Below are 24,259 nucleotides of genomic sequence, written 5' to 3' on the forward strand. Positions count from 1 at the left end.
AACAATCAGTTTCTCCACTAAAGTAGTCCTCCAGTGCCTTATCATAGTGAAATTTTTTAAAGTCAGTGCTTTTATGCTAACCCTGACTGGTGCTACCAGGGCTAGATTATCTGGAATAGGCTGCATCTGTCATCCAAGGACTATCGTGACTAAATCCATCAGAAGGTTGGTCTTCATATGAAATGATTCATAAAACCTTATGCAAAATCAGGGAAGGGTTATTATGGTTTGTATTGATGGAGGAAATATAACAACCACTGAAATAACCACTTTTTGAAATATTAAAGTGTGGAATAGTAGAAAAAACACCATATTTGTATTTAGGATATGGTTTTGAATTGGTCAGTGCCATATGTGATCTGTATGATCTTGGGCTACTTACTTTACTTCTTGGGGCATCTTTTTTTCTCATCTGTGAAATAAATGAATTAAATAAACTCATAAGTTACTTTCAGGTCTAAATTCTATACTTTAGAATCTTAAAAGCAACAACCAGTTACCAGTGGTTCTCTTTCACATAGGTTTCTTGGAACTGCTAATTTTTTTAAGATTCAGTACAAGTGTCACTTATGTGAAACTTTTTTTTCTGAACCTCTCCTCACAGCTGCTGATGCTCTCCTACCTTGTTCTCCGAATATAACCTTGTATTTATTTTGTATATGACTACTACAAATGTACATTTTGTCTCCCCTGATGGAATGTAGGTGAGCCGAGAGGAGGGACTGTTTCACTTTTGTCTTTGTCTCTCCAGTGACTGGTCCAGAGCAAGTACTTAATAAATTCTTATTACTCCTTTCTCTGAGTACTATCTAAATCAGTTTTCTTTTCAAACCAGTATGCACATATAAACACAAACTCTGATTTTGCATACCAGAATCAGTTAAAAAGACAAAAAGAGAACTCTCTAAACAACAATACGGAATAAGAGAGAAGTCAACTATTCTCACAATAAAAGGAAGGGAAAAAATGGGGTTCCAGAATCAAACTAATCAATGGGTCTCCTTCTATTTTAGTGTGGAACAGCAGCTATGGAATGCATGAGACAATATGTTAATGAAGTACTGGACTTTATTGCTGACATGCATACGTTAACCAAACTTAAGGTAGGGTCAACACACATGTATGACTTGTATAGCCTTAACTTTTGAGTTTTCTCAACTTAAGGGAAATATTTTTAAATGTTATATATTGTATATGGTTACTTTGGATGAAGATATATATTTACATGATGTCAGGGACTTGTGATCTTTAATATCCATGTCCAAAATTGAGTAGATGCCAATCAATTGGTGAATGGCTGAATAAATTGTGGTATATGAATGTTATGGGATATTATTGTTCTGTAAGAAATAACCAGGAGGAGGATTTTAGGGAAGCCTGGAGAGACTTATATGAACTGATGCTGAGTGAAATGAACAGAACCAGGAGATCATTATACATGGTGACAATAAGATTATACAATGATCAACTCTGATGGAAGTGGCTCTCTTCAACAATGAGATACTTCATACCAGTTCCAGTTGTTCAGTAAAGAAGAGAATCAGCTACACCCAGCAAGAGAACTATGGAAAATGAGTATAGACCATAACATAGCATTTCTATTCTTTCTGTTATGTTTGCTTGCATTTTTTTCCTTCTCAGGCTTTTTTCTTTCTTTATAGATCTTATTTTCTTTATGCAGCAAGGTAACTGTATAAATATGTATACATATATCGTATTTAACATATACTTTAACATATTTAACATGTATGGGTGTACCTGCCACCTAGGGGAGGGGGTGGGAGGAAGGAGAAAATTTAGAACAGAAGGTTTTGCAAGGGTCAATGCTGAAAAATTACCCATGCATATATCTTGTAAATAAAAAGCTAAAATAATAAAAAAAAAGAATTGTTAAAATGAAAAAAAAATCCATATCCAAGAGAACAAGGAAGGACTTTGGAGGTAAAGTGATGAATGCTGCTTTCATGGACCTGATCATGGAACTGGTGACAGAATTATCACTGCTCATTCTTTTAATATAGTCTGTGGCTGGACTACTAACCATATAAGATTTTTCCTTGGGACATAATACAGGAAAATACAAATGCATGGAGAAAGTTAACTAGGTATAGAGACTCACCAGAACTATAATGTTCTTCCATGTAGAGATCTTAACTGGTTATCTTGCTTTGTCTCCTTCCAAAGCACATAATTCAACTTCACTGATATAATGGTTCAACTTAATATCATTTTGGAGGCTAAGATTCTTCTTGTTTTTGATTTGCTATCTATAACCAGCTATAGAATGGGAAAGATATCGAAATCTTGTTTGAATTTTTGTCAACAGCTGTTGCCTTTTTGCCCCAAAGATTAGCTGCCTTGCTTTCTATTTTGTGATAACAGTTGAAGTCTCTTCATTTATTTCTGTTCCTTCAACAAATGTTTAACAGAAGTCAGTGCCTTATGTATGCATAGTACAATGTAGTGATATTTCCTAACTATAGTCTTTTTTTTTTTTTTTTTTTTTTTTGCTGAGGCAATTGGGGTTAAGTGACTTGCCCAAGATCACATAGCTTAGGAAGTGTCAAGTGTCTGAGGCCATATTTGAACTCCAGGTCCTCCTGACTTCAAGGCCAATGCTCTATCCACTGTGCCATCTAGCTGCCTCCCTAAGCTATATTCTGTGGAATTAAGAAGCTTTATATGATATGAGTAGGAGGTTCTGTATGAAAATGTTGATATTTATGTTATCCTAAAATAACAAATAATAAGTTATCTATGTCAAAATATGAATGCAAAATATGCATTTTGGTATGAAAATATATGTATAAGTTTTTTAGACCAACATTATTGGATTTGGCTATTTGAAACTCTAGACAGAATGACCAAATTGGTTTGGGAAATACTGATAACATTATATAGAATGAAATAACTGGAGGATCTATAGATTACTATACTAAGATACTATAGATTCCAAGCTCCTTATTTTATAGAAAAGGAAATTGAGGCTTAGAAAGGAATTTCTCTAAGCAGAGGAGCTGGGGCTTAAACGGAGGTTTTCATGCTCCAGATCCATTATTCTTTCCACTATATCGTGATTTTTTTTCATTCATTTGTTCATTCATTTACTGAGAACCTATTATGTGTCAGACTCTGAACCAAACAAGCTTATATTATGTTGGAAGATATATATATTTATTTATTTTTTTTTTTTTTAAGACAGTGGAGTCTACTTGAAGGAATCTTGGATTTAGAGTCAGAGAATTTGGGTTTAAATGCAACTTTCTATCTTTGTGACTTTGGGCAAGTTACTTTGGGCAACTCGCTTTACCTCTGCAGGTATTAATTTCTTAATCTGTAAAATGAGGGATTTGGAAAAGATGATCTTTAAAATCCCTTTCCTATAAATTCTATATGAGCCTGAAAAATAAGTATGGTAAAATATAGAATGTAATGATAAAAAAACAAACTTCTAGACAGTTCTGTAAGAAAACTTCAGAAGGGAATGATCTGTTCCAGGAGAATGATTTAAAATATTCTTTGCATATGGACAATACCCTCATGAAGTTGTTGATCTTTTTTTATTGTTCATTGAGGTGGAATGAATTAGCAATGTAAATCAGCCTTCTTGTCATCATTCTTCTACTAGGGAACCAGTAGATCTGAAATCACTAAGGAAAAGTCTAGACTAATCGCAGAAAAAAAAAATTCAGACACAAAAAATAGCCAGATTCAAAATCTGGCAGCAAACAATTTTTCTTTGATCACAAGAACCTAGTGATCCAAGAATGGATACATCAGAGAAAAAAAAGAGATTCCTCTGTCACTGGACATAATTTCTAAATTCTACTTAGATAATCTCAGTTTTTGTTTCCAGATATAACTTTTCATAAGACATGTAGGGACAGATTTCTCAGTAAGTAGTCCTTTTTTTTTTTTTTTTTTTTCATGGTGGAACTTAATTAGTGAATGATTGAATGGTGTTCCTTAATGATACTGAAAGCGCTTCTACTCTCTAGACTTATTTCTCTTCCTGTAAATTTAGAGCTTGTCAAGTCAAATTAATAAGCATTTTTAAGGCCTTATTATGTGTCAGTTTTTCACTAGGAATTGTGTTAATCACTAGGAATACAGATATAGGCAAAGACATAGTTCCTTCTCTGAAGAAGCTTACACTCTAATGGGAGTGACAACAAACCAACCAACATGCACAAGCATGTTATATATAGGAGAAATAAAAAATAATTAATAGAGGGAAGGCACAAAAATTATGAGGTTGAAAAAAACATCCAGAAGAAGATGGGATTTCATTTGGGATTTGAAGGAAGCCAGGGAAGTAAGTGAGCAGAAATAAGGAAGAAAAAAATTTCAGGAATTTCAGGAAAATAGGCAGCCAGGAAAAAATCTTCAAAGCTGCAAGAGGAGAGTCTTGTTCAAGGAACAACAAGGAAGGTAGTGTCACTGAATGAGGGATATATAAATAAGTAAGGTATAAGAAGACAGAAAAGGTAGGAGAGGGCTAGATTATGAAAAGCTTTGAATGCTTAATAAAAGATTTTATATTTGATCTTGGAGTCAATAGGGAGCCACTAGAGTTCATTGAGTAGGAAGCTTGGTATGCTCAGACTTTGCTTTACTAAAATCACTTTAGTTGCTGAATGGAAGATAGATTGGAGTGGGGAGAGACTAGAGGCAGGCAACCCCACTGTTGGGCTATTGCATTTCGTGGTTCATGTTATTGAATTGAAAATTTTCTAACAAAAAAAGGAAAAAAACAAGATCAAATCTTTTGAATATTAATGTGAAAAGTTGTATGATCCCAATTTTGGCTTTATAGAGTCACATGAAGACATGCTCTCAGCCTTTACATGAAGATACCTTTGGTGGACATCTCAAAGTTGGGTTGGCTCAGATTGCAGCCATGGAAATCACAAGAGGCAACCATAGGGATAATAAAGCTGTTATTCGCTACCTCCCCTGGCTCTACCATCCTCCCTCTGCAATGCAACAAGGGTAAATTTGTTTTTGTTTTTTTCCCAAAAAACTTTTGTGTTTTTTTTTTTTTTTAATTTATTTTCAAAAAGGGTGACATGGAAACTCTAGGGAAAATACTCTGGTACTTGCTGGAGTAACTAAATGTGCTTGGGATTTGTAGAAATATTCTGTGATTGGTATGAAGTATAAAATAAGATATACCATGAAGCAGTGTCTCTTATGAGCTTTTGGCTTCGTGATTCAGCAGCGTTACTGAGTTCAGAATGTGAAATGCTTTATAATATTGCTGTCAGGGAAAAATTGCATATGCTTTTTTTCTATTGTATTCTATGAAAATAGGCCTTAAAAAAACTGATGATTCTTATGAAAATGCTTTTGACTATTTAGCATATCTATGGCAAAATTCAGTTAATAATCTTCCCCTTTTCTTATTGCAATCTTATATCCATATAATTAGGTATATTTTTGCTCTGTTTTATTTCACATGTAATCAAATCCAGATCATATTTGTTAATTTGAAAATCACAGATAATAGATAAAATTTCACTTCATCTTTTTGATCTAATGTACCGATTAAATACTTGTTATATGTTTTTATACTGTAGGAGGCCCAGAATCTAGATTTTCTTCAAAGGTCTAGCTAGCTAACTGGGAAAACAGAATTAATGTAAGAAAACAATTCTGACTAAACTATACAGTACAAGAAGTAAAACAGGCAAAGGGATGTAAGGCTTACTTTCATGGAGGAGATGGAATCTAACATGGTGGAGATTATTTCATATGTGAGTAGAGGTATAGGGAATAGAGATAAATATACCACTTTCGGGGAGCATTTTTGGAAATTGTGTTTTGAGGAATGATAAGAGGTAAGAAAGAGACCTTTCCTTAATTTTTGGAAGAGATATTGTGCTACTGAGTAACAAAGTAGTTGAATTTGAATTTCCCCTTCTTTTTATAGTGGAGGAGTAAAAGGGGGCCTACCTTAACTCTTGAGGTCTGTTCATCAATAGAGAAGATTTTGTTCTCACAGTTTATGAGAGGAGGAGTTATTGGATCTGGAAAGCCCAAAGGTCCAAATGTCAAACAAACTTGGTCCTTCTGCCATTTCTCTGAGTGACTTCTCCTTTGTCATGGATCACATGTCAATCATGGCTGAAAAGAGTGGGGAAGAGTCCCTAGGTATCTGGCAGTACTATTCCCAGATCTGTGTGACATGGTCTAAATTACACCACCTAGAGCTTCATTTCACTCATCCACAGTTCCTTAGGTTCTGCTCAGCTCTAATGAACTTTTACTCTACAGAAATTAAGCCAGAATAATTTATTGAATTCATTGTATGCAGAAGAGTATAATAGGTAATCTAGACCTGAAATTGAGATTTGGGATTAGTAAAGAGAACTAGAATAGAACATATATAAATCATTTGTCAGTATACCTTTCTTCCTTTCCTGTTTTGAATGCTGATTTTATGACCATTCAAATTCGTTTACTCATTTAACATATATTCTTCTGCTTTTAGAGAATGGAATCCTTGCATATATCACATATTTCCTTCTTCTCTTGTAGACCTAAAGAATTCATTGAGTGTGTTTCTCATATCCGCTTGCTGTCCTGGCTGCTTTTGGGTTCACTCACACATAACTCTGTGTGTTTAAATCCCTCATCTCCCTGTATGCCAATTCCTCTGGATGCAGGGTCCCACATTGCAGATCATCTTATCGTTATTCTGATTGGATTTCCTGAGCAATCAAAGGTAAGCAATTTCCAGAGGATTGAGACCATATGCATCAAAATTGCTAATGGAAACTCTTATCAGCCAATTATGTTTCTTCTGGGAAAGAAAATGCATCTTATCATTTCCCTTCCTTTGTATGTTCTGAAAACAACTGATGCTTATTTCAAGCTGTTTAAATCTCCAGACTTCTTTTTTCCCCTTAAGTTTTTATTCAGTTTCCATTTCTCAAAGTGTCTTTATCTATGAAGGCAAGCAAGAGTTGTCTTCCTAGACATGCCAATGTCTCGATTACAAAAAAGGAGTAATTATCTAAAATATAATAATAATCTTACAGGAGTTTAATAAGGAAGAAATCCATGTCTGATCCAAATCTCATGGACTATTTTGTGAGTACAAACTTTCAGAGGCACATAAAATTTGACCTAAATGTTCTTTCCTAACCTCCACACTTGGTTTCTCACCTTTGTGCCATTGCACAGACATGAGTTGTAGTTAATCAGCAAGCTTTAGATACCTGCAGCTCTGCTCATCACTTCATCCACTCTTTCAATCCCTAGTTTACTGCAAAGTTACTGCAAGATTCAGCTTATGTGTCAACTCCTACAGGAAGATTCCTTGATACCCCCAGTTAATGTTGCCCTTAGATTATCAGGTATATATTTAATTGTTTATTGGCAGTGTGGTCTCATGGATAGAATGCTGGGATTGGAGTCAGGAATGTTTGAGTTCAAATCTTGCTGTGGAGACATACTATATATGCAAAGAAAAGTCACTTAACCTTCCTGGGTTTCAGCGTCTTCCTCTCTAAAGTGGAGATGGTACATATCCATAGGATTTTTGTGAGAATTAAATGGGATAATTGTAAAATCCTTTGTAAACCTTGAGAGACAGCATGACATAGTTTGAAAGCTTGATGCAAAAAGATCTGATTTTAAATTCTGGCTTTGATATTTGCTTTCTATGTAACTGTAGTAAGTCATTTCTTCCCAATAGAATATAAACTTTTTGAAGACAAGAATGTATATATGTGTGTTATCTTCAGTATGCAGAACAGTGCCTTGAACACATTAGTTACAAGACTACTTGTTGGATTGTATAATAACCATCATCTGTATTTCATTGATTTTAGGTTCGTTCTTCATTAGCATAAATTTCAAAAATTTAGTTTCTAGTTTTATATAATTAAAAAAATAATTATCTAGTGATTGACCTGATGAAATGTATTTCTCTGAAGTGTCCTTGGAACTGCCTTCAAATCTTTTTAGATTTAGAAGACCTGATAAAGTCTGCATATCATTGGTATGGCCTCCAAAAGTGTTTACATGCTGCCTTAGAGGCATTTGAGCAGGATAACAGGAATAACAGCTCACATTCATATAGACTTTGATGATTTGCAAAGATAAAAAAGAAAATAAGACTCTGTTGGGAGCTCACTAAGGCTGCCTTGAAATCACTTAGTCAAAAACAAAATGCATAACAATTGGTTATATTTCTATGGTATTTTATAATTTCCAAAGTGATTTTGCAAACATGACATTATTTGGTCCTAGGAGGCAACAGGGTAGATTGCCATTGAAGGAAATAAGGCTAATACAGGTGAAGTGACTTGTCCAAAATTACACAGACAAGAAATGAGGGACACAATGTCAGTCTGTTTTTATTTTTGTTTTTCCTACTTTCAGCTCCAGTACTTTTTCCACACTATCCACAGAGAAACAAAAGAATATATCTGTCCTTAATAGTCATTCATTTATTCATTTAGCAAGTCTTAAGTACCTGCCAGATGCCAGAGAAAATACAAAGAAAATGACTATGCAGGTTCTATTCTCATAGAGTTTAATGTATATGACTGCCAAGTTGTTATAAATTAGAGTCAAGCAGGGGCTAGGTTGGCAAGTAGATTATGGCAGGCAAAGGTATTTCTAAGCTAGGACAAATTGTTCTTGAGAAGAGGCATGAAGATTCACTTAGTGGCTTAATATCCCATCAATATATCAGGTAAATTTTATAGAGGATATGGCTGCTGAATTTGGAAGCAGATATTTCTTCTTGTTTAATAAATGTCTCTAAGTAATCCATCTAACTCCTCAGTGTTTCAGTTTTCTCATTTCTAAAATGGGTATAATAATTCTTGTTCTATCTACCTTGAGAAAAGTACTTTACTAAAACACTTAAGGTGTTTTAGAAGTATTTTGATATTATTCCTGTCTTTCCCCTAAATTATTCAGGGATGGAAATTTCAGCTCTTCAAGGAGAAAGGATTTAATCTGCCAATTAAAGGGGCTGAGGTAGCATGCTTTATCTCCAAAGAGCTGCTTTGTTCTTTGATCATACACTCCCACTGACTGAGTGAGAATCAGACAAGAATGAATTATAAATTCATAGGAATAGAATAGCATCTTTATCCATGGATGCCTTGAATCAGATGCATAATGCCTATAGCTTTATAGGCACATCATGCAAGCTACTTGTTGGGGCTACCTTGGGAGGCAGTATGGTAGTTGGGCATAGCATCTTTCTCTCCTTCATTCTCCTTTGCAGACATCTGTGTTGCATATGTGTTCCCTCTTCCATGCATTTATCTTCGCTCAACTATGGACAGTCTACTGTGAACAAACTGCTGTTGCGCCCTCTGTCCAAAATCAGAATGAATTTAGCTTTACAGCCATCCTCACTGCACTGGAGTTCTGGAGTCGCGTCACACCAAGCATCCTACAGCTAATGGCACATAACAAAGTGGTGAGTTCAGTACCTGCTCATAAAACGCCCTAGCCTAAGATGTGATTGCATTGTGATAATAATAAATAACAACTTATATTTAATAGCATTTTATACTGGCTGAGAAGTCCTAATCTCACAACAATGTTTGAATGATCATTGTTATTCTCATTTAACAAAGAAGAAAACAAATTCAGAGATGTTAGGTAGCTTATGCAGTAGAGTCTTAGCAGAGTAAGGGCCAGAATCCAGATGTTCTGACTCACTGCAGTGTTATTTTGGTTATACCATATTGTCATATTTGCCAAATTAATCCAAAAACTTAATGAAGGGAGTTTTACATTCTAATACATTACATCTAGTAATCTAGTAATTCTAATACATTAGAAGCAAAAGTAAAAGAAGAAACAGATGTTCTTCTTCTAATACAGTCATTCCTATATAACATTATTAGATAACTTGGTTTTACTACGATGGGATTTGAGTGCCTTAAGATTTTTTCATTTCAAGCCATATTCATTCAAGACATGTTAAAACTTTTTTCAATTAACAAAAATAAATTTCTTCTTTCTATCTCCTCCCTTCCCAAACATTGGGACAAAAAAAGAGAAAGCAAAATTCTTGCAAAGGAACATGCATAGTCAAGCAAAACAAATTCCTACATTAGCCATATCCAAAAATTTTATGCCTCATTCTGTACCCTGAATTCATCACTTCTCCATCAGGAGATGGATAAAATACTTTACCATGAAATTATGATTGGTTATTGCATTGATCAGAGCTTTTAAAAGATCATATAGAGAGAAGATTTTGGGGAAAATACAGAGTAGGTCAAAAAATTCTAAGCTCTCCAGATATCCCTTACAAACAAGATAAAATAGCACCTCAGGGCAAGTCTAGAATGGTAAAAATAAACAAGAGTTGGGGCATTACAGTGGTCCTCCTAAGACAATTGGAAAAGATAAGAAGAGAGATACCAGGAGGGAGGTTTGGCCCAAGTGAAGTCAAGAACTGGCCCAGACCAGTTCTGCTGAAACAGGTAGTCCTGGAATTCTATTCCCATTGGGAATGAGTTAAAGAGGAAACAATACATACACACACATACACACATACACACATATATATCCAGAAGTGTATAAAAGTCTGCTAAATTCAGAAAGAAATAAGAGGGTAAGGAATGAGGGAGAAGGGAAAACATAAGGGAGGGATTTTTTGAGGGAACCCTACTCATATCAGATCTGAGTTAAAGAGAGATCAACATAAACATTTACAAGGGAATAAAAGTCTTCTAAATTTATAAAACAATAAGGAGGTGAGGAAATAGGATAAGGTCAGTATAGAAGAGTGTGTGCATTAACAGGACTGAAATGAGATGTGTAGGTTAATGGGAATGATATTAAGATGGAACAAGACTTATATTTGGAAGACTATAAAAAATCTAAATTTCAATAGAACAAGAGGTCAAGGTGGCAGGGTGGGGAGAGAGGATAAAGGGAGGGATCATTGAGGGGGGAGTAAATTAACTAAGAGATAAGATAGCAGTTGCATTTAAGCAGAGAAGTCTGGAGGGACAGGAAATAAGCAATACATTTATTATGTACAAAAACATTAATAGTAATTACTGATCACAGACAAAGTTAAAACTAAAATAGATTTAATCAAAAGAGAAAAATAGGGAAACTACTATGTTAGCCATATTAATTAATATTGTTTTAGACTTTAAAATAACTAGATATTGCTGTGGTGTAGGAAATGATGAGTTGGTGCAGTTAGAAAAATATTATATAAAGACATGGACTTATGAAAGCAGATGTCTTCCATCTTCAGAAAAGCAGAGGACAAACAAGGATAGTATGATCTTACATAGATGTATATGAATATATATGTCTATGATTTTAGATATCTGTGTATATGTCTATATGTGTATATGTGTGCATGTGCCAAACTTAAATGTAGCCTTCTTGGGGGAGATGGACAGGAAGAAAGGGGAAAAAAAGACTAAAGTACATGTCAGAGAGCAAAAAAAACCTACAAGGAAGCAAAGAAAAGATGGACAAGTCTGAATATAATGTGTAGTATTTATTATAGAGCCTTTCTTGAAAGCCTCAATTTTTTTGCTTTATATATTGAATCTTCTTTCATGCTCTGCTGTGCACATCACAGTATATTTTTATTTTCTTTTCCTGTTTTGTCTTTGCTTAAAATTAATTAATTATTTGAAAGGAATAAAAGGTCTTCATGTTTTCATATAGATTTCCTTTCTTCCATTTTGAGTTGTTTTTATGAGCTACCTACTCAGAAAGAAATTTAGAGATGTTTGTTTAAAATACTTATTCTCTTCAGAATAAAGAGTATAGCCAAAATCAGATTGGGAGCACTCGCATAGAGACCTTTGTCTAAGTTGACTTCAGCCCATTAAAGACTACTTTGGAGGTCTGTCATTTAATCTGGGATTCATCCCAGACTCCTCACTCTCACACACACCCTTGCCTCTCCCTGCCAATCTGTTCTCAAGGCCTGTCAATTTCACCTTAGCAAAATTTCTTGAGTAAGTCCCCTTTGCTTCTTTGACACTGTCACCACTCTGGCACAGGCCCTTATCACTTCATGGTTTTCTTTTGTTTTGCTTCTGCATTAGCCTGCTGGTAGGTCTGCCTGCCTCATCTTCCCCAAAAATTACCCTCCATTCAACTATTAAAGAGATTTTCCTAAAATTAATGTCTAATCATATAAATATCTCTATTCAATAAACTCCCGGAGCTTCCTGCTGTCTCCAGGAACAAACATAAAATGCTCTGTTAGGCATTCAAAGCTCGTCATAATCTAGTCCCTTCTTACCTTTTCAATCTTCTTACACCTTACATCTTGACATATAATCTTCTATTTCAATGACAGTGACTTCTTGGCTGTTCAATGAACTCCATCTCTTAGCTCTGGGAATTTTCTTTGGCTATCCTCCCATGTTTGGAAAGCTCTCTCCTCCACTCCCAACTACTGACCTTCTAGGCTTCCTTTAAGTACCAACTAAAATCCCAACTTCTACAGGAATCCCTCTTAATGTCAAAGCTTTCCCTATGTTAATTATTCCCTATTTATTCTGTATTTAGCTTGCTTTGTATATATTTGTTTGCATGTTGTCTCTTCAGGTAGATTATGAACTTGTTTAGGGCAGGAATCATCTTATGTTGCATTTAGCGCAGTGCCTGGATCATAGTAGCATTTAAATGTTTATTTAGTAATTGATTGATTGGTGAACCATGCCTACCACAACTTGTTTAGCCATCCCTATCCAGTTTTGACTTAAAATGGAGTTTCCATCATAGTGAGAGAGATCTCATTATCTCCTGGCATAGTTCATTGGACTTTTGGGAGCTCTGATTGATGGAAAATTTTTCCTTGTATCAAACCTATAGCTACTGCTGTAAATTCTACCCATTATTTGCTGTTCTGTCACCTGTCAGTCCTTAATAATATTCATTAAAATATTTGAAAATAACTATTATGTCCTATATGTCTTTCTTTCTATAGGCAGAACCTCTCCAGTTTTTTGGGCATGCGGTCTCAAAGTTCTTAGATATTTTGACCATCTGTACTTGTTACTTCTCTAGTTTGTTAATATCTTATCTAATTGTGTTACCCAGAATTGAACATAATATTCCAGATGCGATCTGTGTAGTGGAAGGTATAATGGAACTATTACCTTCATCCATCTAGATAGTATGCCTCTTTTAACGGATTACATTAATTTGAAGGGGTTTTTGGATGATATATTGCACTGTTGATACAGTGACATTATAGCCTTCTAAATTCCTTTGATCTTTTTTCCCCCCAAAGAACTATTGTTTAACTAAACATTTTGAAATTAGGAAGTCAATTTTTCTTAACTAATTATAGGACTCTACATTTATCTTTATGAAGTATTTCTTGTTTGATTTGGCTCCGTCATCTTACCTGTTGAGAGCTTTTTGGATCTTGAATGCCATCTCACATGTTTTCTGTCTCTTTCACTTTGTGTCATGATAAATCTGATAAGCATGCCATCCATGCTTTTCTCCAAATCTATAAAAATATTAATTAGAAGCATGCCATCACCAGATCCCTGCAGTACTCCAGTAGAAACCTTCTAAATTAACTTTAACCCATTAATGATAATGTTTTGAGTCTGGTTATTTAACTAATTTGTAATCAATTTAACTGTGCTATTATCTAGTCTGTGTCTCTCCAATTTATATGCAAAAGTATCTTGATAGAGTTTGTCAGATTTTTTACTGAAGCCTCTTGAATATTCCCTTACTTACCTGGTTTAGTAAGTCTATCCTTTCTTACCTCCTCTCCAAAAAAAGGTTGAAGTTAATTTGACTAGACTTTTCTTTTAGTTTACGTTATTTTTTATTGATTTCTTTTATTTTTACATATCCTTTGTTTACATATTCTTACATTCCTTGTAAGAAAGATTTTAAAGGAAAATGAAAAAAAATTTGGCTGAGCAAAACCAGTTAATAGTTCTGTTAATACTATGTGCAACATTCCATATGCAAAGTTCCCACTTGTGCAAAGAAAAAATGTTGCTTCTTTTTCTCAATTTGTTTCCCTGGCTTGGCTGGGCCATTAGAAATTATATATAATTTAGTTTTTTTTCATTTACATTAATGTTATTTTTGAATATATTGTCTTCGCTGTGCTTATGTCATTCTGTATGCATTCAAAAACATTTTAATACTTTATTTTTCATAATCATTTCTTAGTGTATAATAGTATTCTATTAATTTCATGTACCACAGTTTGCTTAGCCATTCTCCATTTAATGGGTGTTCACCTTCTAATCTTTGCTATCACTGAAAGTGATAAATATTTTGGTGTGTGTCAGATATTTACCATGATTTGTTATTGATGAAGCTTTGAAGGGTTTCTGAGATAACCACTTCCTTTTCTAGATGTTTGCTATTTATTTAGAAATATTACTCATGTAGGCCAGAATTTAGCAGGAATTGAAATCAAGTTCCCCAGCCTGTAGTTTGCAAACTCCATCTTCTTTTCTTTGTACCACTTTCTATGGTAATTGATGGTAATTGTAATAATAATGGTAACCCCTCACTTTTCATATAGGACACTTCATATTATTAAATCTGACCTTGAACATTTACTAACTCTGTGAGCCTGAATAAATCACTTCGTTTCCTCATCTATAAAATGAGCTGGAAAAGAAAATGGCAAGCCACTCCAGTAACTTTGGCAAGAAAACCCCAAATCTGGTCATGAAAAATTGCCCACAATTGAAAAATAGATAGAGCTGTATTTGTGTAGCTGATTTTAATTTTTAAGTCTAAATTTAAATTTATCCCTATTAAATCTACTATGATATAGCAGATAGGAAGCTGTATCTGCAGCCAGTCACAAAAGTAACAACAATGAATGCTTATTAATGCTGTGTATCTGAAACCATGTTAAGCAAGACAAAAATTATAAAAAGACAAAAGTGAAACATTCTCATTCCTCAAAGAGCTTATGTTCTAAAGGAAGATGTGGGTTCGCATCCTACCTCTGACTTTAATTAACTTTTTGACTATTGGGCAAGTCATTTGGGAGTCATCAAAATGATATTTGTATAATGTGGGAAATTGTTTTGTTTTGTTTTTTTGCTTGATTCTGAATAGTTGTTATGAGTATTTTGTTTTGTTTTATTACACTTTAGCCATATAGCTTTTCCCTGTTCATAATATTCCATTTTCTGTCCCCCAAGCATGAAATCCCCACTTCCACTTCTCCAAATCCCTTTCTTCCATCAAGACTCAGCTCAAACACTATCTCTTTCACAAGGTCCTTGATATTACCAGAGTTATTATTGCTCTCTGGCTAAAATTTCTTGTACATGTTGTTTCATCCCAATAATATGGAAGCTCTTGAAGGGTAGGGACTGCTCTGTTTTTATTCTAATATCTAGCAAAATGCTTTGTTTGTTCAATGATATAATGAACTTAACCTACAACATTGCAGCTATTAACCCAGATATTAGTGTTATTTCTAACAAACTTCTACAGAAATTTTTGTGCTTATACAAATATTCATTATTGAGGTCTAAATTACTAATAGTATAATATAAATGCAGCGCAGAGATTTTTGTTTTGTGTCACTGATTGATTTTACAATTCCTCTTTTCTCCTTAAAAGGATACTATGTAGCATATATTTCTTTAAAAATTAAAGTGAATTAAATTATTTTAATTCTGATTAATTTTTATTTTTATTTCATTATATCATTTTATTTTTTTTATTATATTTTATTATATCATTACTGCAGCCAAAGTAAATTATGCTTAATTCTTACTGATAGCTTTGTATGAGCCACTGACAAAAAGGAACCATAATGAAAGTTATGCAATAAATCAAATTAGTGTTCCCTAAAAGAATGATTGCTTGGTTATATGAGGCTGTTGATAATAATGAAATTTAATTTTTAGTTCTGATAATTTTTTGACAATATTTGAGACAAGTATAATTAATAATCTCACAAAACCAGTGCTTGGCAGCATTAATTTAGGAAAATTATTCTTATTGTATTCATCCTGATGAAACTATAGATTTTAAGGCAAGTAAAGTCTCCTGCAAATCTCTCAACTTCTTTCTGAATAAGTGTGGATAAGAATTGTTCAAGATGGAAGAAGGGAAATGCTTCTGAAGAGATACATGACTTGTAATGAAGGAAGCTAAGGGCTTCTAGGTTGGTGGTACTATGTATGGAAGTGGTGTTAGACAAGGAAAATTTCGCAAATAGAAAACTGCTCTAGCTTATTTTTTTTATTCCGGAGTTTTAGAAGTTCAACCTGATCGTTAGGCAAAAGTATAAACAAATGTCAGTGGCTCTTGACTGGTACATAGTGGTTTTTAGAGTTCTTATTACTTTGAAAGAAGCATTTGTTTCTCCTTTTTTGTTTCAGATGGTAGAAATGGTGTGTCTCCATGTGATCAGTTTGATGGAAGCACTGCAAGAATGCAATTCAACCATTTTTGTCAAGGTATGAAAGTCATAATGGTTCTTAGGGAGAACTTCCCTCAGCCTTCAGGATCTAGGACTCATAACTATACTTTTTGAGCGAGACACTTTAAAAAAACAGCTTCAGGAACCATAGCTGGAGGATATATACTTCTATTAAATATACGAGAAAACATGAAAAAAATTACCTCACTGAGTATTTCAAACAAATATAACTTGAAAGTTGCTAATTAAAGATATGCTTATAGGAGAAATTTATTTTAACAGTGGTGCCATAATTTAGTAAATTGGATAGTACATGTTTACTCTTCCCAAAGCTATAGGCATTTAACTCATTGTCACTCTCTGGATGATCCTTTGAGGTCAATGTAATATAATTGTAAACTTTGTTCAAGAAAGTATCCTGGAGATTATGTAAGCAAATTGAATAGATATTTATTACCCAGGATCATTCCCCAAATAACTAGTGATATTGAAAAGTCAAAGAATTGGAGAAAACTTTGATAACTGAACTTGAGAAAGACTATATTAATCCATTTGTATCCTCAATAGCGTCACTTTTTCATTTTTTTGATTCTGTTCTTTAGAAAAAGAATAAGAGCCAAATTTCCTAGTGCTGTGCCCTAGATGGGATAAGTCCTAGACTCTATCAATATAAGTTAGTGCCTTCCTGAAACTTAAGAGCCTTAGAGAATTACCTAGAGTACCGACAATGACTTATTTAGGGTCACAAAGTCAGTATTTTTTAGGCTTGAATTCAATTTCTCTGGTTTCCTATCTACTGTTTCACATTGCCTCTTTTTATCTTAAAAAGGCTTATGGGGGGAAGGAAGTACAATTAGACTAACATCTGAACATTTTATAGTATTGGTACTAGTGATCATTCATAATATCACCAATGTGTTGGATAATTGTCTTGTATAACCCAATTCATTTTGCTAATAGGAGGGACCATCCAGTGAAATGCTTTTCTTTGAATAAAAGAATGTCTTCAACTAACAATAAGAATTGGAGAACAATATAATATGATCATCAAATGATCATATCATAGAATTAGTTAGGAAAGTGGTTTTATATAGGTCAGATAATTCAATATACCTATTTCCTACACATGAGAAAATTGAGATCTGAAGAAATTAAGTGGCTTGACCAAGGTCAAACAGGTAGCGCACAAGTCACACAAATGTGGAAAAGCCAGGAATAGAACTAAATTCCTTTAACTCTAAGAACATTGCTTTTATTTAAGCTAAAATAACTTCTGTTTTTCAAGTTTCCCAAGGAAGGAAAAAAAAAAAAAAACATCACCACCCAAATCACTCTATATTATACCATTACTGCAGCCAAAGTAAATTATGCTTAATTCTTACTGATAGCTTTGTATAAGCCACTAACAAAAAGGAACCAAAATGAAAGTTATGCAATAAATCAAATTAGTGTTCCCTAAGTAGAATGATTGCTTGGTTATAGGAGGCTGTCAATAATAATGAAGTTTAACCTGAAGGTTTCAGTCATGTAATTGGTAAATTATAAATCTAACTGTCTTTGGAGAGTACAATTAAGAATCAGGTAATCATATGTTAAACTAGTTGGGAAAAGTGACAATAGCTTATCACAAACAATCAAGTTACTGGCTCAGAAAAGCAACACTTTTTTTTTTTTTTTTTTTGATGGGACCTGAAGATGTCATGGCTCTTAGTGTTTCCAGCTAATACCATTCTTCCTGAATTCTGAGCAAAGACCTTTCTTTGCCAAAGAAACTTTCTACATTGTAGTTTGCTAGCTCTTTAAAAGAATAGCTGACATTTTAGCCCAAATGTCAGCCACTGTTCTGTTCCCTAAAGAATGCAAACACTTTCCTATGAGAAAAGGGAACACCTAGGAAAATACTCTGATATGCACTCATAGGCCAAGTCTGGAGTTAGACATCCCTAGAAATATCCTAAGTTTAGAGTTTTTAAATTTTTTATGTGTATCATGGATTTCACTGGCAGCCTAGTGAAGCCTATGGACTCCTTTACAGAATAATGTTTTTAAATTGAATGCTAAATTTGAGATAGAGATCAGTAAAATAAAAGTGTAAATTTTTATTTTTTCTGTATGAGTTCATAGATGACCTGAAATTTATATTCTGGTCCCTTAGACAGACCATGGATCTGAGTGAAGAACCCTTACCATAGTAATGTTAACTTTTTCAGGTTGTGTTTCTTGCTTATTCCCATAACTCCCAGATAAAAGAGCTCCATGTGAGTTTCTCCAAAACTCATATTTTTCTGGATTATCCTCAAACAGCGATTTCTTGTGGATTGTTATATCCTATAGAATCAGAACCCACAGGGAGCCATCCAAATTTACACAAAGGATAAATAAAGACCTGGACCTTGATATAACTATAAATATGGATATTATAAGTCCTTTGACCTGATTCCAACTTGCTATTTCTGAACAGCATCCTGATGTAAATTAATATGTTCTCCTAATCTAATTATCACTGACTATATGGTTATCCACAATTACTACTCATAAACTCTAATTAGAGATATTTAACTCCAGGCTGCTGCAGACTGCTGGTCAGAATTTCCTTTTCTTCTGAATATTTGTTTCCTTCTACAGAGGGGTGTGTGTGTGTGTGTGTGTGTGTGTGTGTTTGTGTCAGCACTGGACAGTCCAGCCACCATTTGAACCTATTTACCTGAATTATTGATACCATATTAAGTCAGTAAATTCCTAAAACTGCTATGGGAAGTCAGTACCAATAGTTTATCTTTGCTTCTCTTTGATATTTGGTAAAATGACAGAATCTCAGAGCTTAAAAGACTTCAGAGGCCATCTAGACACCCTGGGGTAGCTTATTTTGTGATTTAAAATATTTAGGCAAGGATTAGGATCAGATAATTTGTGGCAAAGACTTCTAAGGCGCTGACTCTTAATGTCCTACTAGGATTGTAAGTCTAATAATAGGAATAAGCCACAGGGATCATTTTCAGAAGATATAACTTCACCCAGTGATACTTCTTCCCTAAAAACTATAATTATGTTATATCCAATGTGTTGGCCAAGACCACTATTTTTATTAAGAAATTAGTAAATTGGACATAGTATTAACAAGGTTTTAAAACATGTATACATGACAATTAACTATGAGCAAAAGAATAAGCAGAAATAAAAATAATCACTTTCATAGACCTAATAATACAATTTTGGTGTGTTATTCTCCAAAGAGGGTAGTAACTTGGAGTGGGGTAAACAAACTATTGGTTTGAGAATTATAGAATTAATATGTATACTTCTATCTGCAAACTTTTCTAGACTTTACTGAGAATTTCTATTCAGACTTTTCTGAAACTGTGCCTCAGACTCAGAAGATCACAATTATAACTTGTCTTCTGATAGTTCAGATGAGCTATGTCATATTCCACTACATTGTTGAATTGAACTTTCCTACTGCTCTGAGGGAGCAGAGGCCATTGAAGAGAGTAGAAGCTGATGGTACTACATCAGGAATGAGAGACACTATTCCTACTCTATAAAGTATAACCTGCCAAAAGACAGCAAGCTGTAAGAGAAATCATATATCTCAATAGATGTTTAAGCTTTAGGATATAGAGCCCATGACTTTTAAAGAGTCAGTTGGCCCCTAGCTTGTACTAGTCATTTTTATGCATACGCAGACTGTACAAAGTCCTTACTTATCTGTTTTGGTTCTATTTTACCTTCCATATAATATAGATAGGAAATAGAAGTCTATCTTTTTCTGACAGTGTGGAATTCTAGCTGCTGTTCATGAACCTTTCCTTAACAATCAAGAGCTAATACAATCATGGCTATACCTGGAGAATCATTTCTGAAGATTCTAGGGAGGAAGATTCTATTTAAGGAAGTGAAGGTATTTTTAAAATATACACTAACTTTCCCCTCATTGAGTGGCTTTCAAGAGATAATCAGTCACTTGCTCTAAAGTGTATATTCCAAGCAATCATGGGGTGCTTATTAACCTCCAAATGCCACCAGCTCAGCAGGGCCTGGACTCAAAAAGACATTTTTCTGATTATGGGCAATGCCTCAGCATGTGCCCTCATCCTTGCAAAGTTGGAAGGATTAATGATGCCCTGCTTTCACTCACTGTAATTGCATCTGATGTGGCCAAGTAGTACAATAATAGCAAACATCTTTGTTTCTTCCTCACAGCTTATACCTATGTGGCTGCCAATGATTCAGTCAAACTTGAAGGTAAGTTATTCCAGGGGCTACTTTAGGGCAAGTTTTTAGTTTGAACCTGGGTCCCTCATGAACCCATCATGAAGACCATAGGCATTTTTAATACTGATCACACTACAAGAATTGTCATGCTTACACATGCTCATTGCAAATTGCCTTATAGTTCCACTGTCTCCTTCCAAGTAAGTATTGGAGCATAGCATTTAGAATTAGAAAGGATCTTACAGATTTAGTCCAATTCTTTCATGTTATATATAGAGGGATTAAGGCCCAGATTTGTGTGTCTTGTCCAGGCTTACATCAGGGCTGGAATTCAAACCCAGGATATTGACTCCAAATCTTTGTCTACCATAATTTTTTTTTTTCAAAGCACGGTTTGTGTTGGTTATCATAATACATCAAGCATCTGTGATTTTGTTGATATGGGAACATGCCTCTTTCTAAATGCAGATCCTTCCCCATCTAAGAAGGCAGAGAGTTTAAGCCCAGCTAAGTGTGAGAGGTAATTGAGTCCAGATCATCCTCATTATAGGTTTTACATTCTGTCTCCCATAGTATGCTGCTTCTACATTATAATAACAATACTTCCAATTTATAAATTATTTACAAAAAGCGATACAACTACCCCTTGAAGTTGATATTATTATCCTCTACTTTATAGATTGGAAAACTGAGACCCTGAAAGGTTAAATGATGTGACTAAAGTCACAGAACCACTAAGTAGCATTCAGGATTCAAACCCAGGAGTGTTCTTTCCACTAGGCTATCCTGCCTGGATTGTTATGCCATTTTATCCTTTGAACATATTACTGCAAAATGTACAGGGATTTTATAGATCTCATGTTTCAGATGAGGTGTCCCGTACAATTGCATGTTAAAAGTGGCAGGTCCAGAACAGGGAGGCCCTGTGTTCTATCTTCCTGGCCATGTGGAATCATTATTAGAAAGTGGTACCATGGAAGGAATGCTAGCTATATTTGAGATCAGAGAACCTGGGTTTGAATCCCAACTCCGCCAATTACTACCCATGTTACTTCAGGGTAAGTCACTGAATTTAATTGAACTCATTTCTCTCATCTGTAAAAAGGATTGTGGTAGGAGGATTAAATGATTTTTTGGTCCCTTCCAATCTTAATCTGTATTTCTATAGCATTTATCAGATATCATTCTGCACTTCAAAGAAAATTATGTAGGGATTATTCTTGCTACAGTAGCTTAAAAGCTAGTTAAGAGAATTCTCAGAGACATGTAAGGTATTTAGACATCAGAATTTCAGCAATAAGCTTCCAATTGAAAGTCAAGGAAACTACTTCTAAGGACCTATCTCACTGATTATACATTCTGAATGTAGATTTGTAATAAGGATCAAGATGAAGTAGTTTCATGTCTTCAACTAATCCTAGTTTGCTGATTAGCTGCAGAAGTGTAGCTATTTTAAAAGAGCATACTAGGGTGACTTGAACAAATAAATGTCCTAATCCCCCTATCATCAGTCTTCTAGGAAGGGGAGAAATTTTTGAAGGACATTTATTAACTTATGTAATGTCAGAACTATGAGGCTCATCAGAAATCATTAGGCACAATTCCTTCATTTGATATATAGGAAATCTGAACGTAGAGGGAATTGACTTGTCCAAGATCACATAGTTAATAGGTGGCGAAAATTCAGATATTAGAATTATACAAATGACCTTAGTGACCTTAGACATTTTTTAACTCTTTGTTCTACCAGCCTCCCGTCCATTTTACAGATGAAGAAACTGAGGGCCTGGGAAATGAAGTAATTTTCTCAAAGACACAGAACTAATAAGTGGCAGAGTCAGACCTCCTAACTCCCAGTGTGGTACTCTTTCTATCCCACTACCTGGCTCCTAGGGAAGGTTTGTCTTATGAGGGGCAAATATGTTTTACTGCTACTAAACATAGATGTTTGATCTTGGCAGAGGTACAGAGAAGTTAGTTACCAGCTGCATCTACAAGTTTGGCAGCAGGAATTAAGTTTCCATTTTGCCTTAGCTCTTGTCACCTGTCTGGCAGTGGTGGTGTTAGTAGGAATTCAGGAGGCATCCTTTCTTGTGTCCATTCTTAAGGACAGAAAGAACAGGGAGATAGTACGGGGTGGGGGGAGATCACTAAATCAACTGGGGCAAATTGTAAGTTGCAGGTATGCACTGGTATTCTCTTTTCCATGTCAAGTCACGATGGAGAATAATAGATCCAAGAGCTATATGCAGTCCCCCTCTGATTTCTGATCTATGGTAACAGCTTTGCTGCGGCCATGGATAGCATGCTGTGAATTGGTGTAACAGGTCTACAGAGACAGATTTTAGCTTGACAAAAGGCAAAATCAATGTCTTAACAATTAGAACTCTCTCAGAGTGGAAGGGGCTGCCTCAGGATGTGGTACATTCCCATCACTGATACTCTTTAAGTGGATCCTAGATGATGACTTAGCAGGGATGCTAGGAGAAACTTCCTGTTCAGGAGTGAGTCCCTGCCAATTCTGAGCCTCGGTGACTCTGCCGATCTGTGATTCTGAATCTCTTATGTTTCCACAGCATTTATCAGCTGGACTACAACTACGACTTCAAGCAATTCAGAACAATGTGAACCACCACAGCCTAAGGATACTGCAGGGCTCAGGACAGACAAGCACGAGCTCATCCGCACTCCGGAAGTGGCTCCAGTGCACCCAGTTCAAAATGGCCCAGGTGGAGATCCAATCCTCAGAAGCTGCCTCCCAGTTCTACCCTCTATGAACAGGGCGTGTTGCTTCTAGCGTGAACACTCTGGTTCAGCAATAACGGGATTCCAGACAAATACTAGGATCCACGCAGGTTTGAGAAGGCATTGGGGACCTCTGCACCCCCTCTGTAGTTTAGATACAGACATGCGGAGCCTGCCGATGGCCGTGTCGAAGCTTTCCTGCTTCACCTGTTTCTGACGTCTCCTTGGGCTAGCCAATTAAGTGTTTCCTTACATTCTTTTTTAAGAACCAAATCATTTCTCTTTAACTGACTTCTATTTTTTTTAAGAAGAAAAAAAAATAGACTGGTGGGCACTCACAGAAAAGTTGTATAAGTCCCCCTGTTGCTATTTTTGATGACAGAGAATAAATAGGGTTTTTGAAGCCTTTTAGTGTTTTTTCTTAAAACCGACTCTTGGCAATGCAATAAAACTCCTCACCGTGCGCCGGTGACACCCTACGGAGGCTTGGGGTCATGATCATGGGAAAAAGCGGCAGCTTGCAAGGAGCATTACAAAGTGCACTTAGAAATTAGGGGGTTTAACTGTGCCAATTCTTCCTCCCTTTCTTTTTTTCCTTTCTTTCCCTTTTTATAATATCGTTTTCCAAAACTGTCCAGTATGGTGGCTTATTTTTAAAACAATTGCAACAAACAACAAAAACTAGATTTTTTGACTCCTTAGTTTGAGGCTGTACTTTCTTCTTGTAAGCTTTAGGATAACCCCTTTAGTTTTATGAATAAGAAATTTTATTCTTTTCGTAATACTTGTATACAATTCCATTGGGATAAAAAACAGACTGTAGATTGCATACCAACCTAATGGAATCCTAGCACTGGCACGTAACACTGCATATGGAATTACATTCCTAAAGCCGAATTT

The 24,259-nt window shown here is 35.0% G+C and overlaps 1 protein-coding gene across 11 annotated transcripts in view; it reads left to right on the forward strand.

Moving 5' to 3' along the window:
• The window catches only part of UNC79 (unc-79 homolog, NALCN channel complex subunit), a 300,682-nt gene extending 276,920 nt beyond the window's left edge, over nucleotides 1–23,762 (forward strand). For all 11 annotated transcript variants that reach the window (XM_031952318.1, XM_031952320.1, XM_031952321.1 and 8 more), the window contains 7 exons: nucleotides 1,014–1,103; nucleotides 4,817–4,992; nucleotides 6,541–6,727; nucleotides 9,251–9,448; nucleotides 16,362–16,439; nucleotides 20,603–20,644; nucleotides 23,191–23,762. In XM_031952318.1, coding sequence (XP_031808178.1) covers nucleotides 1,014–1,103; nucleotides 4,817–4,992; nucleotides 6,541–6,727; nucleotides 9,251–9,448; nucleotides 16,362–16,439; nucleotides 20,603–20,644; nucleotides 23,191–23,391 — 972 coding nt within the window. In that variant the 3' untranslated portion in view covers nucleotides 23,392–23,762. The remainder of the gene's footprint in view (nucleotides 1–1,013; nucleotides 1,104–4,816; nucleotides 4,993–6,540; nucleotides 6,728–9,250; nucleotides 9,449–16,361; nucleotides 16,440–20,602; nucleotides 20,645–23,190) is intronic.
• The last annotated feature ends 497 nt before the right edge of the window (nucleotides 23,763–24,259 follow it).

This window comes from Sarcophilus harrisii, chromosome 2, assembly GCF_902635505.1.
Source record: "Sarcophilus harrisii chromosome 2, mSarHar1.11, whole genome shotgun sequence".
Classification (NCBI taxonomy): Eukaryota; Metazoa; Chordata; class Mammalia; order Dasyuromorphia; family Dasyuridae; genus Sarcophilus; species Sarcophilus harrisii.